We start from the raw sequence: 19595 nt of genomic DNA, 5'->3' as shown, positions 1-19595 counted from the left end.
ACCAATTTTGGTTTTTTTTTATATATATTTGTGTTGCATCATAATAAATATGCCTTATAATTGGTAAAATATATATTTTCTGTTTAAATTATTTATGGTTTTCTAAGTTGCTTGTATTCTATATAATTTTCATTACATGTTATTGTGACAGTAAACCTACTTTTTTCCATATTCAATAATTTCTCTTGAAGTGTTCAGAATAACAACAAAAAAGTAAGGCAAGATATTAAAGTGGTATGTAAAATACTTGGAATAGTTTGATAAATATTCCATAATAAATTAGATTTACGCTATTTTTAAATTGTTTAATTAGATAAGTCATAGTAATTACTTTACTTAAATAATATAAGATAATTAAACCAAATCTCGGTTGACTTAAAATTTTAGCTTCAGTAATACTGACAATCAAATTTTTTTTAAATATGTGAAAGTTTGACTGGCTATAAAGAAAATAAGTAGAATATACAAATATTTATTAAAGAACTAATTCTAAATCAGCCTCAAAAATTGTTTAGATTCTACTAAAACAGTATAGATCAAGTCTTATTGGATATATAAGTGATTTATAATATATATAACGTATAAATCATAGAAATGAACAAACTATTGACAGAAAACAGGTAAGATTGATGGGGTAATAGAAAAGTACAAATGAATAAATAATTTTTATTAAAATTCTACGTTTATATTCTATTATCAAGTTAATATTAATGTTTACTGTACAAGATTTTCTCAATTTCAGCTGGTGAAGTTTGGACAAAGTATTAAAGTTCATACTAAATCCCAAAGTCATTGTAAAAAAATAACGCACGCGAATTTTTGTAATACTATATATACATACTGTGACTAGACTAAATTTTATGGAAATAAAATAGTAGAATACAGAAACTTCATCTGCGATTAAGATAGGAACGCTCGAACCGTAGCTTCTAATGGTTTTCGGCATATGGGACAGCTTCTTAGAGCTGTAGCGCAGTCCACACACGCGACCACGTGGCCGCAAGGTAAGAAAATAATTCCCACCTCGTTCTTGTAGCATATTTTGCACAGTGATTTGGAATCGCTGGGAGGCGTAGGTGAGGGGCATTCTTGGCTGTCTTTCGCGTAACACTGCGATTCGGCCGCGATGGAACTGCTGGCGACCACGGCAGGTGGAGCTTCTTTGGTTTCTGTCACGGCCACACTGGCCTGCATTTGTTTCTTTATCAAGTCTATATATTCGCCGCCTTTTTTCATAAAGACATAAGAACAACGAGGAAACCACTTGGCGTGCTCTTCCCAGGGATCGTCGGTCTCCTCCCAGTTCTTCAAACCTCCCCCGCAATAGAAGCAGATCGTTTGATCGCCGACGCCGAGGTAATAAAACCCGGCCTCCGCTAATTGCTGCGGTGTCTGGCGCATTGATTTGGGCCATTCTTTAAAGGTTTCTAATCTACTTTCTATACTGTGCTTTGATGGTTGTACGGGACCGTTTGTCCTCTTGATTCCAAGTTGCGTTAAATCTTCTGGTTCCGAGTTGGGTAAAATTTGTATTCCATACAAGCCACACGTGTCGTTTGTCGGTATTTGATTATCGTGTTCTATACTGTTCATGACGAATGGACAGTTTGGGTTCCAGGTCCTGTGGTCTTTCATAGGATCGTCGCCTTTCACCCAATTATAACCTTCGATCAGGCAATATGGACACTGCACGACATCACTATGTTGCTTGTAAAAAAATCCTGCCCTGGCTAGGTCTTCTTTAGGTACTTGTAGGCTGCGCCAAGTGTCGTATGATTTTAGCCTTTCTGTGTACGATTGATAGGGGGGATGAGAACTGGAAGAAATGGCAGCTTTTGTAGGATTATCAGTCTGTGTATGAGACGTTTGCAGACACGATGACATCATTACTAATGACCTGAAACAAGGAAAATAAACATTAACACTCATCATCGATATCTATAATATATCTAGTAAATGTAAGGAAAAACATTTTTAGGCCGTATGTCGCTAGAGCGATGTGTTACTATGGTGTTTTGTGCGGTTGGAATTCGAAACCATTCACGACTTCCAGCATTCCAATGAACCCGCGCCTCCCCGCACGACTTTACAGGCCACACAACCAGCCTTACCACATTCCAACGAGATCACATCAATGACCGGCGGCCGGAAGCGAGAGAGGGCCTTAGTCGAAGACGGAGACGGCTAGAGCCTTCCAGACGGATTCCTAGAAAAGCCGGCTGTCGAGTACCTACCACAGACAAGGCCTAAAAAGCCTCTTGCCAGCTATTTCGTATAGCAATTTAAAACTATTCCCACGCATAACGACTTTACGGCATACAGTAATCCAATAAATTTCAACATATGGTCTCAACAGCTTGGATATTTTACCGATAAAAATGCCATATTTTACACGATTACTGACCTGCGATACTATCGAACGAAATGTTTTACAAGAAAACTATTGCCTCATCGTGGTTGTTTCTTGAACATTTTCGATTTAACACTTCGAAACAAACTGCAAACTCAGCACCAATATGCCAACTAATATGGCGGGGCTGCCAAATCATCAATCGAGCAGTTTCACTCGTGAAACCCGTTTTTTACTTGGCTAACGTAACTGAAACGTTCGTTTCGTAGATATTCTTTATCGAAAATTAAGGTATTTATCGATTCCCGTTAAAACGATTACAGAATGATTAGCTTTCGTCGAAATTCGAATACATCGATAAAAATAGGAAACACTTGGCAACGTCACGTCATTTAACTCTATTGTCAGCTGGAGAATTATATTAAAATGTGCTTTTATTTGCGATATACGTTATTTGGGGTTGGCGGTAGGTAATCGAAAAATAAATAAAACTTACGCATATTTTCCTGGAATCAATATATCCCGCATAAGTGGAAGAATTGAAAACAGAGTAGTTCGTCTATAGCTTTCTCTGTCTCACGCACATACACCGTCTCTATTTATGAATGAATGAAACGCGATTCGAACACTAGGATACAACTGCTCGAAAAACGCTAGACTAGTACAAACAATTTTATGACACAACACGAGAGATCGTCGTGAACTGCGGAGCAGCCGTTTGGTTTGTGTAGTTTCATGGCGGGAATTAGGTGGGGATGATCATATCACATTGGTTTGGTATGCGTTGGTGCCGTAATTGAATGGAAATATTGGGATATTAGGATTTTAATTAATATTATTAATACAGCATATCACCAGACTGATTTGGATTTTAAGATTTTTGAAATATATAATTACTGTTAAGTTATTATTGATTGATAAGAAACTTGAAAAAATATTTAAAGAGTGGGACATTTCGGTGGTTCTATAGTATTATTATCGATTGATTAGAGACTGGAAAAAATTATTTAATTTTAAACAGTGGGATATTTCGGTGGTATTATGGGAAATATCAATAAAACAGACCTGCTAATGAACAGCTGTACTAGACTACTTTTTGTAGGGTTACTGAAAAAATATCGATTTCCTCAAACAATCAGTTTTTATTAGTTCTATATTCCAAGTATCGGAAGGACATACGTTGAATGATGGTAGAAAATTGTTGGAAATTGTGGTAACAACGGCTAGGAAAACATCAGAGGCGCAACGATGATTCTCAATACTTAAACGTATGGAAACGTTAGTCAATGATCCAAGATAATTTAACAGTTGTTTAATATAATTGAATAGACAATTTTAATGACAACATTTGCTAAGTATTTAGCAGACTTTATCGTAGAAAATATCATTCCTTCTAAGTAATTCGTTTTGACTGCGTTTGCTGAAATAGAGTACGTTTTTTTTCCATTGCCGTGTGCTAGTGTCGATGGTAATACATCATCAAACACTGTATTAAAATTTCTGAATGATTGCAATAGCCTACTGTGATTTCTCGCTTGCTTATTATAGTCTCAGAGAAAATTGAGATTCAACTTTATAATACTATCTTGAGGGGGTTTAATATTTTGAGCAAGTATCCGAATAAATATACTGGGTTAAAGTTACCTAACCGAGATAGTTTGGACATATTTTTGGATCTATTAGAGCTTATGGTTTCAGGAAAATGTTCGTCCGTCAACAAGCATATGTAAAAAATAATTTAAAGCCCTCATCATAAGTACGTTTTTTCATCTAATTATATAGAAAGTGAGGCAATATATCATGTATCCACACTCCAACAAAATTCTTTTATTATATTATATTAGATGATTTTCGTGCTAATTGTTTTCCAGATAAGATATTAAAGATAATAAGTTGTGACATATACTTTTGAATTTATATTTATATTTTTTACACAAAGTTACCTGTTTTTAGTTATATGTTTTTTTTTCAGAAGCCTTTATTCCAACGTTAAATAATTTCCATTTAATGTACACATCTCCCATACATTTTCTACATCTGTTTCACCTCATTATCGTGTTTTGTTTTCATCTTTTCAATTATTGTGGACTTTTTTCAAACAAATCTTATCATAATTCGCGGATATTGGCCACTGTCACCATGACAATTTTATAATAACCTGAAAAGCTATTCATAAAATAGCGAAATAGTATAATAGAAATAGTCTTTCTACTCTATGAAGCGATTTAACTTATTGTTTCGACGATATTTGTTGTTCAACATTTGAAAAAGAAAATTGTAAATTGCATCAGCCGTTGTGTAAATTGGTGTCAGAATGACAAAGTACTTCTATTAATTGCTCAAAGTCTGGTTTCTCAAATGCATATAATTGTTTCCTTTCATAGAACAATATAACATGTTTTTTTTTTAAATTAAAATCTTGTTTGGTTTGGTTTGGCTTGGTCAAATTATGACGTTTGTTATCATACTTTTGCAAATAATAAAATACGTCACTTAAATTATTATTTCGATTAACTTTGCCCTTTAATATTTGACTTGAAAGAATTGCATCGACGTCAGAATGACAAAATACTTCTACGAATAATTGTATTCTGATTATCTCATTGAGGACTTCAAAAAGTGATTTCTCGAATCGTAAGTGACTTCTTTTTTCATAGAACCAGATGATATGTTTTTTACTAACATCTTTTTTCACTATGATCACTGTCAATCACTAAGCCATTATGAGAATTTTGAATATAATTTAATGCGTCACTTACTATCTCGATCTTTATCGTGCGGTTTGATAACAGTTTATTGAACCTTGAAGCCAAATGGGAATCATTATCGTTAGAACTTGTTGGGGTTCTGGACAAAAAATGAACCAAGTGATTTTACAAGTGACTTTTACACGATCATATATCTGAAACAGAAGCTTGTCATCCATTTCAGTACTTGGAGGAGTCGGGAAAAGTAAATGACTACTTTTTATTATTGACTGTTTCAGTCCGCTATCTTTGGTTCGACTGCTTTTACTGCCTTTTACCAGTGCCCGTTTCAGTTACTATTTTCGAACCGACTGATTTTGTTACTATTTACTATCGACTGTTTCAGTCGTGAACTTTTGAGTTACTATTTTTGATTGTACTAGTTTCATTCAATTGATTTTTAACGTTCTGGCACTGTCGTCCTAGCCGCGGTCTTGACAAAATTGTAACCAATTTATGCTTACATAGATTTATATGTATTTTTTTATTATTTATGATTTTTTGGTAGTTTGCTTGTAAATATCAATATATTGTATATTAATATACCAGTATTTTGGAACGATATTTTTCAAGATTGTTAATGTAATAGGTCAAAAAGATTAAAATTGTTATTGATGAATAGTCAAATACTTTTGACTGTTTTTATGGCAATTATAGGTAATATTACGATTACTCTCTCGATTTTTGTTAAAAAATATTCATCTATCCAAATAAAAAGCCAATGTTTGGGCAATAGTTAGTTGCCTTTGAAGCGTACTATTGAATAAGTATTATTAAAAAATGCGACTCTAAAGTCTAGATCTATTTAGCAAATTTTCTCCGACAATAACAATTGACCAAGCCACTTCATCGATTGTCGGTGAATGAAACCTTCTTGGGTGCTCACCGGCAGGTGCTTTGTCAGGGATATTATGATTGTCAGATGACATTCGATACAATGCTATTTTGAAGTTTTTGACTAAATCGTTGTTCGGGTGAAGAAACGTTTGTAATTTTTGAACCTTAGTAGTTCGCTTCACTGTTGAATTGTGACCACAATTCTTATCAATTTCCGCATGAGTAATTGTAATTGTTAACCGCTTCTAGGAATTGTTAACATTTGCTTTTATATTTGCAATTGTTTAAGATTTTGTTGATTTATTTCTGATATAAATTTGAATGTTACCAAAAAAGTTTTATGGTATAATCTCTTGAAAGTGCGCATGATATTGTCCTGTACAATATGCGTTGTGCCAAACGACGTCATATGGAAACAACTATTATATTTTTAGTGTTGGGAACTATCGACTGAAATCGACTATCGACTGTTTAGTAATTTACTTTTTACTATCGACTGTTTCAGTCCCTATTTTTAGTTTTGCTAGTTTCATTCAACTGATTGTTAATGTTCTGGCTCCGTCGTTCTAGCCGCGACCTTGACAAAAATGTACCCAATTTATGCTTAAATAAATTTATATGTAATATGTATAGTTTTATGATTTTTTTGGTGGTTTGTTTCTTTACAACAATATATTGTATATTAATAGAGCAGTATTTTGGAACGATATTTTTCAAGATTGTTAATGTAATAAAATCCTTTTATTGCTAATAAAATACTTTTGACGGTTTTTATGGCAATAATAGGTAATATTTCGATTACTCACTCGATTTTTGTTAAAAAATATTTCCGTTCAATAACACATTAAGCATTTGTTTAAGTTCTACTGTATTGTCTATATTTATTATAGTATATTATTTAAAAATAGCAATTAACATATTAAAATATGATAAAACATTTGTGGGGTATTTTTCCATTCCATAGAAAAATTCCATTCCTTTTTACAGTTCCACAGAACATTCAAATATAAAAGTAATTCTATTTCCTTTAAAATTAAATTATTAATTGCATGTTAATTGTATTCAGTATTTTTTTCCTTTTCTTTTTTAAAGTTAGTACGTGAAGGAATATGTACATATCCGTCTCGCTTATACTTCGTTGGATAATATAAGCACAAATAAAATTAACTGATTCAAGCAATTATCGACGTCCTGCCCTCTCTCACAATTTGGATAGGAAAGTTTTCGTACATCTTCGTCTGACTTTACGAATTGAAAAAAAAAAACAGTCGAAACGTGCAGTTAGTATAGTGATTACTATTTTCAGTCGTTAGTTTGACTATCGACTGTTTTTCGAGTGATTTACGACTATCGACTGTTTCGATTGTTTTCAGTCGATATTTCCCAACGCTAATATTTTTGAATGTTGGTCAAGAAGTTGGTTAGAATTATGTCCTATCCCATCTGATGGTGACCGCTTGTGATCATTTTATTTTTCCACCGGCATAAAATAACCCGATAGATTCACTGCTGTATTTTAACGCATTATAATATTGCTGAGCGTTCAGGATGTCAGGCAGATAAGTCATTACATCATGTCATTCACGAATATTTGGGTATGAGAAAGCTTTGTGCAAAGTGGGTGCCGCGCGAGCTCACTTTTGACCAAAAACAACGACGAGTTGATGATTCGGAGCAGTGTTTGAAGATGATTAAGCGTAATAAACCCGAGTTTTTGCGCCGATATGTGACAATGGATGAAACATGACTCCATCATTTCACTCATCAGTGGACTGCACACGATGAACGCGCTCCAAAGCGTGGGAAAACGCAACAATCGGCTGGCAAGGTTATGGTGTCTGTATTCTGGGATGCGCATGGAATAATTTTCATTGGACAAAGAAAAAGAAAGTGCTGCTTCACCAAGACAAAGATGGCAAAAATCCATGTATTGAGCTTCAAATTGCTTCCCCATTTACGGTATTCTCCAGATTTGGCCTCCAGCGACTATTTCGAATTATGTTGAATAAAAAAACTAATTTTGCCAAAAAAAGTGTTTTACTTTTTAAATGCCCTGTTACTATCCAACAAGGCCTGCTTCTCAACATCAGCTGGATAATTTTAAAACCATTATAAACGAGTCTACGATAGAACGGGCTTTGTTTGTAAATAGTAGTACCGGAAGCCTGTTATTTTCCCTCGCCGATAGCGGGGAGTTTCCGCTCCTTTATGGTCGGATTTAAATAAACGCAGCGACATGGGATCGGCGTCAAACCAAGTGAAGATCCGAATCGGATACCCGTCTCGTTTTTATTATGGTTCTCCGTCGCGAAAAGTAAAAGTGACGCAGGCGGCCATGAGGAAAAGAGGCCCGCGCGCGTAGATTTCGGCAATTCGGCCGTGAGGGACGACTAGTTTTGGTTTTTATGCGGCGATTTCGTAACCCGCGCACGCCACTTACGTAAAATCATGTTTTCTACGACCAACAACAACAATTACGTTGCGAATATCGTTAATTCGTTTTGGAATTTCGAAATATTGTGTCGCGCGAAAAATAGATTTTACTTGCGTTTTATTAGGAAGTAAATTTTGTCATTTGTTTTTTTTTCCGGAAATATGATAGGGTTGGAGTAAAAGTATTTGCGGTTTTTCTTAATAGACCTTTTCAACTCCGCATATCTATATTGACACTAATTCATTGAATCCATGCTACAGGGGATGAACAAAATTATACGTAATAACATTTGACATGTGTTGAGGTTATGATTTGATTTCAAGACAATATTTCGCGCTAATAGATTTGTATAATATCTGAATAGTTTTCAATGGATTGTTGTCCCATTCTTGTACCAAAACGGTTGAAAAAAGTCCATCATTAATATTTCGTAGGACTTGCGATCGACTAAAAACAACAATCCCTACTGTAGTCAACAGAACTACGGCAATACTACCCTGGCAGTACTTCAATACGTATCCATGAAGGTACTAAACTATATATTGTTTAGCAACTCTTCACCTAGACACTTCAGGAGAATTACCCAAATCACCTTACCATTTACACGGATGGTTCTAAACAGGAAGAATTCGTCGGTGCCCGCATACACTTCAAGTTTATTAGAGCAGCACTTTTGGCTTCCTACTATTATAAGCATTTTTTCTGTGGAGGTTTTGACCATTTATGCCTGGATAGGCGCACCAATACCTATAATATCGGACTCAATGAGTTCTTTGGATAGTTTGATTTTAATAAAGACAGTCTACCCTCTAGTTATAGCCATTAGAGAGCTACATACAGCACTGGAGAGGAGGGGAGTAAGGATAAATTATCTGTGGATTACCCCTCATAGGGGAATACAATGTAACGAAAGAGCTGACAGGAAGATTAAATTAAACTAAGCGTTCTATTTAGTAAGGAATCTGCTAAAACATACATAGGGACTCTATATAAAAAAATGGATCAACTAAATTGGGATCTCCTTATGGAAAATAACAAGTCGTGGGAGATCAAGAGGGTCTTTCATCAATCTCCTAATATTAATAACTTTAGCATGTTGCAACTGAGGATCCTTGCTTGGCTGCGAATAGGACATAGCAGACTAACTCGAGCATTCGTTAAAAGGAAGAGTCAAGCACATCCTTCTGGACTGTAGAACGCTTGAAATACTAAAACAGCAACTCGGGATGCCAAGGTCATTAGAGCAACTGGTCCAACCAAAGCACTTGGACATGCGTATCAGCTTTTTGAGAGCGGCGGGGATGATACAGCTCTTATGATATCTTCAGAGAAATCAGACTATTATCGACCGTATGTTATGTAATTACTATATGTCATATTTTACTTTATTTAAATACTACATTGTAACCCGACCCTAAATAGCCCAAGAGGCTGATGGGCTTTTAAAATAATAAAAAATAAAATAAAAAAAAAATTTTCCAGCTGGGAATCGAACTCATGATCTACCACTGAGAGTTGAATGCTTTAACAATTACACCATAGAAGAAATAGGCTGCATTATTTCTACGAGGTCTTATACGTTATAGTTTGTGTTTAAAAAGAAAATTGAATGGCTTTTGTACTGAAGGACTTCCGATTTTCGGTCACATCAGCTCAGTAGTAATATCATACCCCAATATATCTGATTATTTTAGATAAAAAATACGCGAAAACTTTGTACGTGCCTTTGATAATTGAGCGTTTCCATCGATTTCCCCCTTTTCTCCCATCATATCCTGATTTCGTTCCAATGAGATCACCTCGGAAGTGCACTCTTTCGAGTGAAAAAATAATTTTGAAAGTCGGTTGACGGAGGAATCGCCGAACATACATTTAAAAAATATACAGCCGAACATAGAACCTCCTTCTTTTTCGAAGTCGGTTAAAAAATTAATAATAATTCAAGAAAAGGTACTTACATCATTAAATTCTTTTCCTCAGGAGACATCAAACAGCGGATCGATGGCGATACAGACCTCCTAATACAGACCTGGTCAATGGAAATAGCTTGGCAAAGGCAAAGGTAAAGGCGTAGAAAGAATACCTAATAAAAGAAAAAATATACCAAAACCAACCGTTAATCCACAAGTTTATCGTGTAGAAATTAACAACTCAGACCGCCAAGAACTCACTTTCTACGGAATAGATCTGTAAAAGAACATTGAAATTAATATTAGTTTGAAACATTGTTCTTTGGTTTAACATTCAATCAAATGGAATTTAATCGCATAAATTACTGAAAGGAAACAAAACAAAATGTTAAGAAATTGACATAATGAACTGTGGTCGCGCTAGTGTATGAATAACAACACGATAAGCTGTAACAGATTTAATCGTCATGTGACAATATCATTCATTGTGAATCAGTAGCTCCAGACTAAATAATATAAAACTTCCTGACTATTTAAAAAATATGTTATTCTATATATTGTTACTATTGCATAAAAATTAAATATGTAGAATTTCGTATCTAATGAATAGATGTCACTACTTTTAACATAGTACTTCTATGGTTTATTTATTTTGCACGCCTTTTTCAATGTGCCCTATATAGAAAACACTGTGGTTAGATTGTTATAACGTATATATTATTATTATATAAAATAATTATTATTTTATTAGTATATACAAGTTGGTAGTTGAAATGCATTCTCGTTCTAGGAAGTGTTGTGTGCCCGGATGCACAGATAGTGAGGAAATGCATCATTGCTTTCGGTTTAAAAAATACCAGGCGGTCTATAAGAAATGAGTAGAAAACATTAAAAATCCTAAACAGGTTGGGTTAAACATGAAACAGATTTATGATCGTTACCATGTCAGACATTTTTGTAGTACATTTAAACTTTCCTTTAAGTACTTATGAACAATTTAGTGATGGTCAAAATAATGCCACGAGTCCAGAATATGTACAAGTGGAAGTGGATCAAAATCAAATTGATATAGAAGGTAAATTGAACGAGTCAGTCACATTTCTGTTCATAATTGTTACCATTAATTTCTAAACTGTCTTAGTATATTTGTAGTGGCTATTTTCATCGTTTTAGGCCCACAACCAGGGTGTTCGAAGGAAATATCATCGACATTTGAACAAAGTCCAGAAGGTAATGGTAAAGTTTGTATTCATTCAGTCAGTATGCCCCTTTCTACTCTTTCTTACCGTTAATTACTTGATTCTATAACTTCAGTCCAGATGTTCCTATAAGAGCAAACAAAGTTTTACGTTATACAGTAGTGTACATCACAGGTTATTTAGTAAAACTTTTTAAAAAAAGAAATAAGTGTGATTTTTGTTTACATACAATTATGAATAAATCAGTAGACCCACAAATTGAGACTGATCTGAGGCAAGAATCAGGAAGGTGTTTGAGCTATGTCGCCACGTCGATAATATAACAAAATTTTTGTTAAATGTTTAATAAAAGGTAAACAAATGGTGTACACCGATAGTTGCAGAAGAAATAAAATATACAGTGATACCAAGATGACTTGACAAGTAAACACACCATCGAAGGAAACATGTAAAATACGTTTCTCAGATACACCATTGTTAATTAGGTGGATTAGGCATCCAGGGGGATACCACTACATAAAAAACGCGCCTAGAAATTCTACCTCATGGGTGTTGTGGAAAAAGAGTTCAATGTAAACAAAACAAATGTTCTTCAAACCTATGTTCTTAATTGTAGTCTTAAGTCCTTCGATACTATATGTATTAGATGTACTATAATATTAAAAGAAATTTTATTTGATAACATTTTTGTTAATAATTTTATTTGAATTAAAATTTTCTTGTATGTCAAAATCAAACTGAACTAAAACTCAGAGTTGATGCGGCAACATTGCAATGTTTCGACGTCACAAATATCCATGACGCATTACTAAAAAAACTTTGGATATGGTTTAGATAAGTGTCCTAATCCGAGGTGTGGCTTAAGATTACTTAGAAAGCATGGAGTCAAAATATCCCATCAAGCCTTGAATGTAGTTTTTTTTATATCAGTTTTATTGAACTATTTCACGTTATCGAGACATCGTCTAAGACATTATTTATAGCTTCTAAATTTTAATCAATATGTGACATACTCGGTTACTCAACATACATTCTACGAAATCATAGATATTATTCTGTTTCAAACTGTTCGATCTTATCTGCGTTTTGCAAAACGGCAATCCTTCAAGTTTTTTTTGTTAAAAATGTGGGAACAAGCAATGAAGTGCCAGCAGGTGCATTACAAATATTATGACGTGAGCCAATTGGGAAGCTTCCAGTACCATCAGAAGCTTCTTTAATTGTGATCTCAATTCATTAATTTTTTTCGTGTTTTGGCGTTCATTTCGAACACGCTTATCCTATTCTCAAACTTTTAACAATTAACATTTTCGAGATATTATTGCACGTATCATTTTTATAAAAAAATTAGTGTAAATTCTCTGATCCATTGCTTTAAAAATATCGGAAACAGAGCTAAAACTTCAGTGTAATTCTTTCAACATCTGGTAAAATAAGTAAATAGTCAATATGTTCATAGGAAACTAAAAAATCGTGTCAATATAACACTATGAACAAAATTTCATAATGCTGAACTCATCTCCTCTGTAACTAGGGCCTTCGACAAAGTAATATTCATTGCTTGGTTTCCTAGTAATCTCGTAAACCTAATATACTCATGGAAAACCGGTCATTCCAAGATAAAGAAAACTACAAGTGTTCCAAAATAAGATGTTGACAACGTACATTCAAATAACATTCAATCAAATGGAATTTAATCGCATAAATTACTGAAAGGAAACAAAACAAAATGTTAAGAAATGTTAGAAATAAAGAAAGTGTTCTAAAATAAGATGTTGAGAACGATTCCCAATCTTCCAAATCTCAATTACCGAAATGTTTATGAAAAGAATTTCCGTTGGTAATTTGATTTTGTGTATATGTCACAAAATTATATTATCATTTTTATATTGTTTGGGTTCAGCACCGAAATCTTCAGATATAGGCTCAAGAAAATCAAACAAATAATCTGTTAATCATTTGATCAAGGATCAAACAACTTGATCTAGTGCAGGGAATTGTATTTAAAAGAAAAAAAAACGGTGTTGATATGTAAACATTAATAGTATAGAGACTAAGCAACGGTCGATGGGCTCTTCAGGATATATACCTAGTTTTAATTGTTATTGTAAAAATAAGTAGGTTTGTCGGAAACTAAATCAGTAAACCAAAGAATGTAAACCATATAATCGTGAATTCAGTCCTGCTAGTAGTATTTGTTCGTGTATCATAGATAACACTAAAAATTATTAGTATATCTTCAAGATATTATATATTATCTGATATATTATTTAACATACGATTTAGCATTGTTGATTATAAATAACCTATTGTTCCTTAATTACTGAGAGATAGGACTAATAGATTCTTCGGAAATTTATACGGACATTTTCTATCAACAGTAAATATTTATTGTTCCACAAAACAGTAGCTAATTGAAAATAATCTGGAATTATTATTACTATTGTTTTGGTGCAGTATGACTCATTAAAATAAAAATTGTTTGCTTAATTTTATGGAATTATTGTGACGTCATGTTGCAAGTGCTATAAATTAGTTTCAAGGAATTTATTAAATATGGTGTAATTTGTTACGTGCGTACATAGATATATAGATATTACCGATGTCTATAGGTGAAAATGCGAATATATGCGGAACAAATATTAAACGGTCTAACCTAACTATTAAATTGAACGGCTTTTAACACTTCCTTACTGAAAATAACAGTTTTTCCATTTAGTATTGTTGATATTTCCATGGACTCTAAATAATATTTTCCGTATTAATTATTTTTGATGTTTTATTTGAAGGAATCTGTTGCCGAAGCCCATCAAACACTTTTAGAGACTTATGTTTATATTATAGTCACATCTCTATTGTCTGTTTTGGATTCAAAGTCATAAAAGTGGTGATATTGATGTCGGAAGACCTGGATGACCAAAAAGCTTGAAGACAATATATTGCAAGATTTACTTTACGAAAACCCAGATCAAACTCTCAGGGAACTTTCAGTATAATAGTTTCATTGCTTGCGAGGCAAAAAATAAGAGTTCTTTGTGATGGTGACTGGAAATGAAAAATGTATCTATTAACACAATCTCAAATGAAAACTCATGGGTCATTCCAGGATAGCCATGTGCATTGTAAATTAATAGCCTGTAAATAATGAATTAAATTGTTGCAAATGTCTAGATATCAGTATTGTTGCAAAAAGACCAGCACTAGCATTTTCACGGACCAACATATAGCCGTATAGTTTCTTCTGATCAGCTGGGTGATCAGACTCCATGAACTAAATTATTATCTTGGTAATCAGGTTGCAAATCAATGTACAAGAATGTACCATACCGTGAAGTCAGTCTCGTTATTTGTATTTGTTGGTAAAAATTATAGTTCTCTTGCTGTTATCTCCATGATATATTAGTTTGTAGTATAGATTATTAGGACCAAAAGAAGAAACGACATTATTATTTGTCCGTCAATATTAATAGAGAGATAAGAAATTATATGAAAAGGAAATAAATATTTACTGCAACGAATTTAAGAAAACATTAACTATATAATAACTGTTATCATTGTCATTTTCATTTGAGTATGACTCACAAAAATAAAGACGAATTGTTGCCTTAGTTTTGTGGAATTATTCCGATATCAAATTGAAGGAATTTACAAAATATGGTGTAACTTTTATTACATCAATGAGAACAATTGCGTTTGGAAAGATCTTTTGGAATTTAAAAAAGTTAAACCAAATATAGGCTCCTAAGCTATGTACTACGAGGCCAAGAATTTATAAACTATAATAGAGTAGATAAAGAAAGGATAGCTTCAGCAGGAGTTGGCTGAAAGGCAAAGTGTAACAATCTAGGTTTAATGAACGATTTCATGGTTATATTTTTTAAATTTTTTGCTGGGCTACTAAATGCATTCTAGTCACAATATGAATATTATGAGTGCTTATATCAGATCAAGGTTCCTCAAAATCATCTTTAAAATTTCCATTTCCAGTAGTTTTGTATTTTGTTTCAATGTACTTGTACTTCCATCACATACAATCGCTACGTATCTTAATATCTGGCTTTGTTTGATATTATCGTTTGATATAGAATATAATCGAATAATACTTTATTTTCCAAAAACTAATGGTAATATTAGTCTCTTCTTTATACCGTACATATACAATTGAAAAAGTTACACATTATTAAGTCTAGCGAATAAGGAGAGTGAACCCTAATTACAATTCTAGTGTATGTATTTTGTACGTACGTTTATTCGACCAGTCTCATCTCTCACTCGCACTGTTTGATCGTGAACAAAAAACACGATGACTTCACAAACTAAACCGACGCGCTCAGATAAAGCACTGCACCTTTTAATTACAACAATTTAATATTTATCTATCAGTTTATCTTTAATTTTTGTCCAATAGTCTATAATATATATAACAACCATTGTTTGTAATAACAATACAATTAACATTATATAAAAATCGTTTGGCAAGTGTTTACGATAAATTATTATTTTAGGATGTAACGCAATAATTGTGATTACAAAAAAAACCATGTGATGTGTGGTTTTATTGAATAAAAACCATAAATGAACATCATTGACAGTCGAGATAAATGGCGGTCTACAATTCTAAAATATCTTCAAGTTCTATTATGAATTCAAACTATGGGTATTCGGGCATTGGACAAAACCAAGAACCAATATTTTTTTTCAAAGATTTTCAAAACTCTTTTTTTATTCGAAAGAGTGCACTTCCGAGGTAATCCCACTGGACGAATATCAGGATGTGTCGGGGGAAGGGGGGGAGAAATTGAGAGAAACACTCAAATTCCAAAGGCACGTACAACATTTTCACATATTTTTTATCTAAAATAATCAGATATTTGTTTATAATGTTATTGCTGAGCTGATGTGACCAAAAAATCGGAAGTAATTTAGTGTAAAAACCATTCAGTTTGCTTTTTAAGCACTAACCTTATGATATGAGAGACGTGTGGAAACAAAGTAGGCAACTGTTTGTACAGGGTAACGATTAGAATATTGTTTTCACACGCCGAGGTCGGGGGTTCGATTCTCACCGGGGCAGCAACTTTTTTTTGTTCTAATTTGGGTGGAAAATTTGTCAGATCACCTAAACTAGGTAGTGGACCCCGGGTCCTGAAGCGTTCCTTATTTTTAATCATCGTTTATTTTATTGCTATTTTTCCTCTTACTTTAAGATAGGTTAAATAAGTTTTTGTTTATTTTTATTTAGTTATTGCAACGATTATATGTACATAATTTTATTTTAAAGCTTTTATTTTGTGTTTAAAAGTTTGATTATTTTTAGTGAGCTCCTTATTTATTTGAGTTTGTTAGAAATATTTTATTTAAAATACTAATTGATTTATATATTCATTACAGTTTATTGATTACATTTATTTATTCATTACAGTTTGTTGCTTCTTGTGTCCGTGGGACTGCCGTACACTTGATCATCATTATGTGAAGAAGGTGCGAACGTTTTATTGCCACGTCTTCATATTAAACTTGACCTTTTTAAGAATTTCGTCAAACCAGCTTTCCAGTACTTAACCAAGTTATTTCCAAAACTTCAAAAACCAACGAAGAAATATTTGTCGGATCTGATGTTTTACTGTTCTGGTGTTTTGGATGATTACTGGATTACAATAACGTAATCGATACTTTTTTGCTTAATTACCACAAAATTGGTGCTCGAAGGTGTCTTAAAAGTCTACATTCGCATCTTGTTTTTTCCCACAAAACTTAGGAGATACGAGTGACGAGCCTATACCATCATATAGCGAAATTAAAAAAGCATGATAACGATTGCTGTTGGAGTAGCTGTTGCCTAGTACGTAAAACAGGCCCCAAGCGGACGGCTTGGTGGCGCAGTGGTAAAGGCGACAGGACGGCCCTTCTGCTGTTGCGATAGTCGCGGGTTCAAATCCTGCTGTGGTATGGTCGTTATGTTTGTGATTGTTTAACATTTGCAATTGTCTTTAGGAAAGAGTGCAAGATCCGAAAAGGAAAATGATACCATTCACGCCAGTAATCAGTCTGGGTAAGACCGGATGTTTTCTGGGATGATCTACAAACTCCACAGTAGGTCCAGTCCAGATAAACCCTAGTAGGTAAAATAGGGGAATTTAAAATATACAAAACAAATCTCAAGCAGTATAAAAGACCAGTTAGTTCACCATTCATTTCTGATTTATACTTTTTAATTCAATAAATGGACGTTAATGGTCAATAATAGTAAAATAATGATTTTAATGAATAGTTCGAAAAAACCAATTTTTAAAAATGAGTTGCTGACTTTGTTACAATTAGTTATAAACAGCTTTTGATTCAAGTCCAAAACAGTGTAAACCTAAAACTTAAACATTAGGAGCTAATAGGGAAAATACGTAAAAAGTATTAATAAATGTAAATGGAATCCGATCCATTTCTCTTCCAAATCATATTAGAAACGAAGTCATTCGTTTAAAATAAGACAATTGCACAATAGAGGAAGAAATTCAGAGATGCAGCTTACAATGGTTTGACATGTCTGTTGAATGAAAGGTGGACGAATTTCTCACAGATTTCCAACATGTGATATAAACAATAACAGGTCAATTGAAAAGTCCCCGACCTACTATAGTAAAATACTTTTTTATCGCAAATTTTTTTTTCATTCAACATAATTCCGTTCAAGGGTGATACACTCATTATAGCGACCCTCCAACTTTTCGATGCCATTTTTGTAATACGATTTGTACTTTGCTTCAAAATAGGCTTCAGTTTCGGAGGTCACATCTTCGTTCGACGAAAATTTCTTCCCAGGGAGTATTCTTTCGAGATCTGAGAACAGGAAATAGTCGCTGGGAGCAAGATCTAGAGAATACGGTGGATGAGGAAGCAATTTTCAAATGGCTTCGGCCCAATTCATTTATTTTTACCGTCGCTTTCATTGTCTTGTGACACGGTGCATGGTCTTGGTGAAGTAGCGCTTTCTTTTTCTTCAAATATCTAATAGTCGCTGTTGATGGTCCTTCCTTTTTCAAGGTAGTCAATGATAATTATTCACATTCATCTATACGCATCCCAAAATAGAGACGCCATAACCTTGCCAGCTGACTGATGCGTTTTCCCACGCTTTGGAGCGGGTTCATCATTTGCAGTTCACTTGGATGACAGTCGATTGGACTTCGGAGTGAAATGATGGAGCCATGTTTCATCCATTGTCATATATCGACGCAAAAACTCGGGTTTATTACGCTTGATCATCTTCAAACACTGCTCCGAATCATCGACTCATCGTTGTTCTTGTTAATATCACTAGAGTGTCTGCTATTTCACTCAATTTCAATTTACGGTCATTCAAAATTTTTTGACAATTTTTTAAATGTTTTCATGGGTAATAAGCGGTTTTGGGAGTCCACTGCCGTGTGCCGGACTTCACCGTATTCGGTGCTCATTTCACCACTTCTAATCTTAGCGTAGCAATCCTTGATGGTTGATTTTCTTGGGACAGTGTCCGGAAACTCGCCATCAAGCCAAGTTCTTGCTTCAACTGTATTATGAACAGGCCGGGGACGTTCCAATTGACACCTGTTAGTATTAGTTGAGAAATGGATACTCTCTTCGAGAATCGGTTGTGGATTAATAATGGTGATCAACACTGATGTACAAATACACAAATACTAACAATTTGGTTTAATCGTGATATTAGTCATGTTAATAGCAGAGCCTGGCAGATTTAGAGATTTCCGTAGTAGAGATTCAGACGCATCATTTATCGAATAAAAAAACCTAATTATCCTTGGTGTGTCGTATCATGCTTTGTTCGCAGTGACCAAAGTTTGAAGTCGTTGTTCTAAACGAAAACAGAAAAAACGGAAGATCGTCGAAACGATGACACATACATCTACAGACATAGCCGTTTATTTATATATAATTCGTTTCTTTTCTGTAGCGAAATTTTAACAAACAATTCGTGTGTTCAACCAACCAAAACTCGAACCGGTGGTAACAGCGCCGACTATTCTCGTAATTGTATTGTTTCAGTGTAAAACAAAAGGTAATCTACATATTTTCGTTCGTTATTGTCGTAAGACGAATAAAAAAAGGAAAGAAATATACCAA

General features: G+C 33.8%; 1 protein-coding gene and 1 long non-coding RNA gene across 5 annotated transcripts; one reads left to right on the top strand and one right to left on the bottom strand.

The window, feature by feature from the left end:
• Positions 1–652: 652 nt before the first annotated feature.
• On the bottom strand, positions 653–15854 carry LOC143193212 (baculoviral IAP repeat-containing protein 7-B). 4 transcript variants are annotated; one of them, XM_076399272.1, is made up of 4 exons: positions 15723–15854; positions 10540–10555; positions 10327–10451; positions 653–1897 (listed from the first exon to the last, which is right to left on the bottom strand). In XM_076399272.1, the coding sequence occupies exons 3-4, from the start codon at positions 10353–10355 to the stop codon at positions 901–903; spliced, it is 1026 nt and encodes a 341-aa protein (XP_076255387.1). In that variant the 5' UTR covers positions 10356–10451; positions 10540–10555; positions 15723–15854; the 3' UTR covers positions 653–900. The 4 variants fall into 4 exon arrangements, with proteins under 4 accessions (XP_076255387.1, XP_076255397.1, XP_076255378.1 ...); XM_076399282.1 differs by lacking the exon at positions 10540–10555; XM_076399263.1 differs by lacking the exons at positions 10327–10451; positions 10540–10555; positions 15723–15854 and adding an exon at positions 2847–3080.
• On the top strand, positions 11080–11709 carry LOC143193253 (uncharacterized). The gene is made up of 2 exons (XR_013004973.1): positions 11080–11353; positions 11452–11709. It is a non-coding gene; the product is annotated as an uncharacterized LOC143193253 (long non-coding RNA).
• Positions 15855–19595: the final 3741 nt, after the last annotated feature.

Source organism: Rhynchophorus ferrugineus, unplaced genomic scaffold (genome assembly GCF_030347505.1).
Source record: "Rhynchophorus ferrugineus isolate W39M unplaced genomic scaffold, kcgeb_rfMv2 rfM1, whole genome shotgun sequence".
In the NCBI taxonomy this organism is placed as follows: Eukaryota; Metazoa; Arthropoda; class Insecta; order Coleoptera; family Curculionidae; genus Rhynchophorus; species Rhynchophorus ferrugineus.
This window is presented reverse-complemented; position numbering and strand designations above follow the sequence as displayed.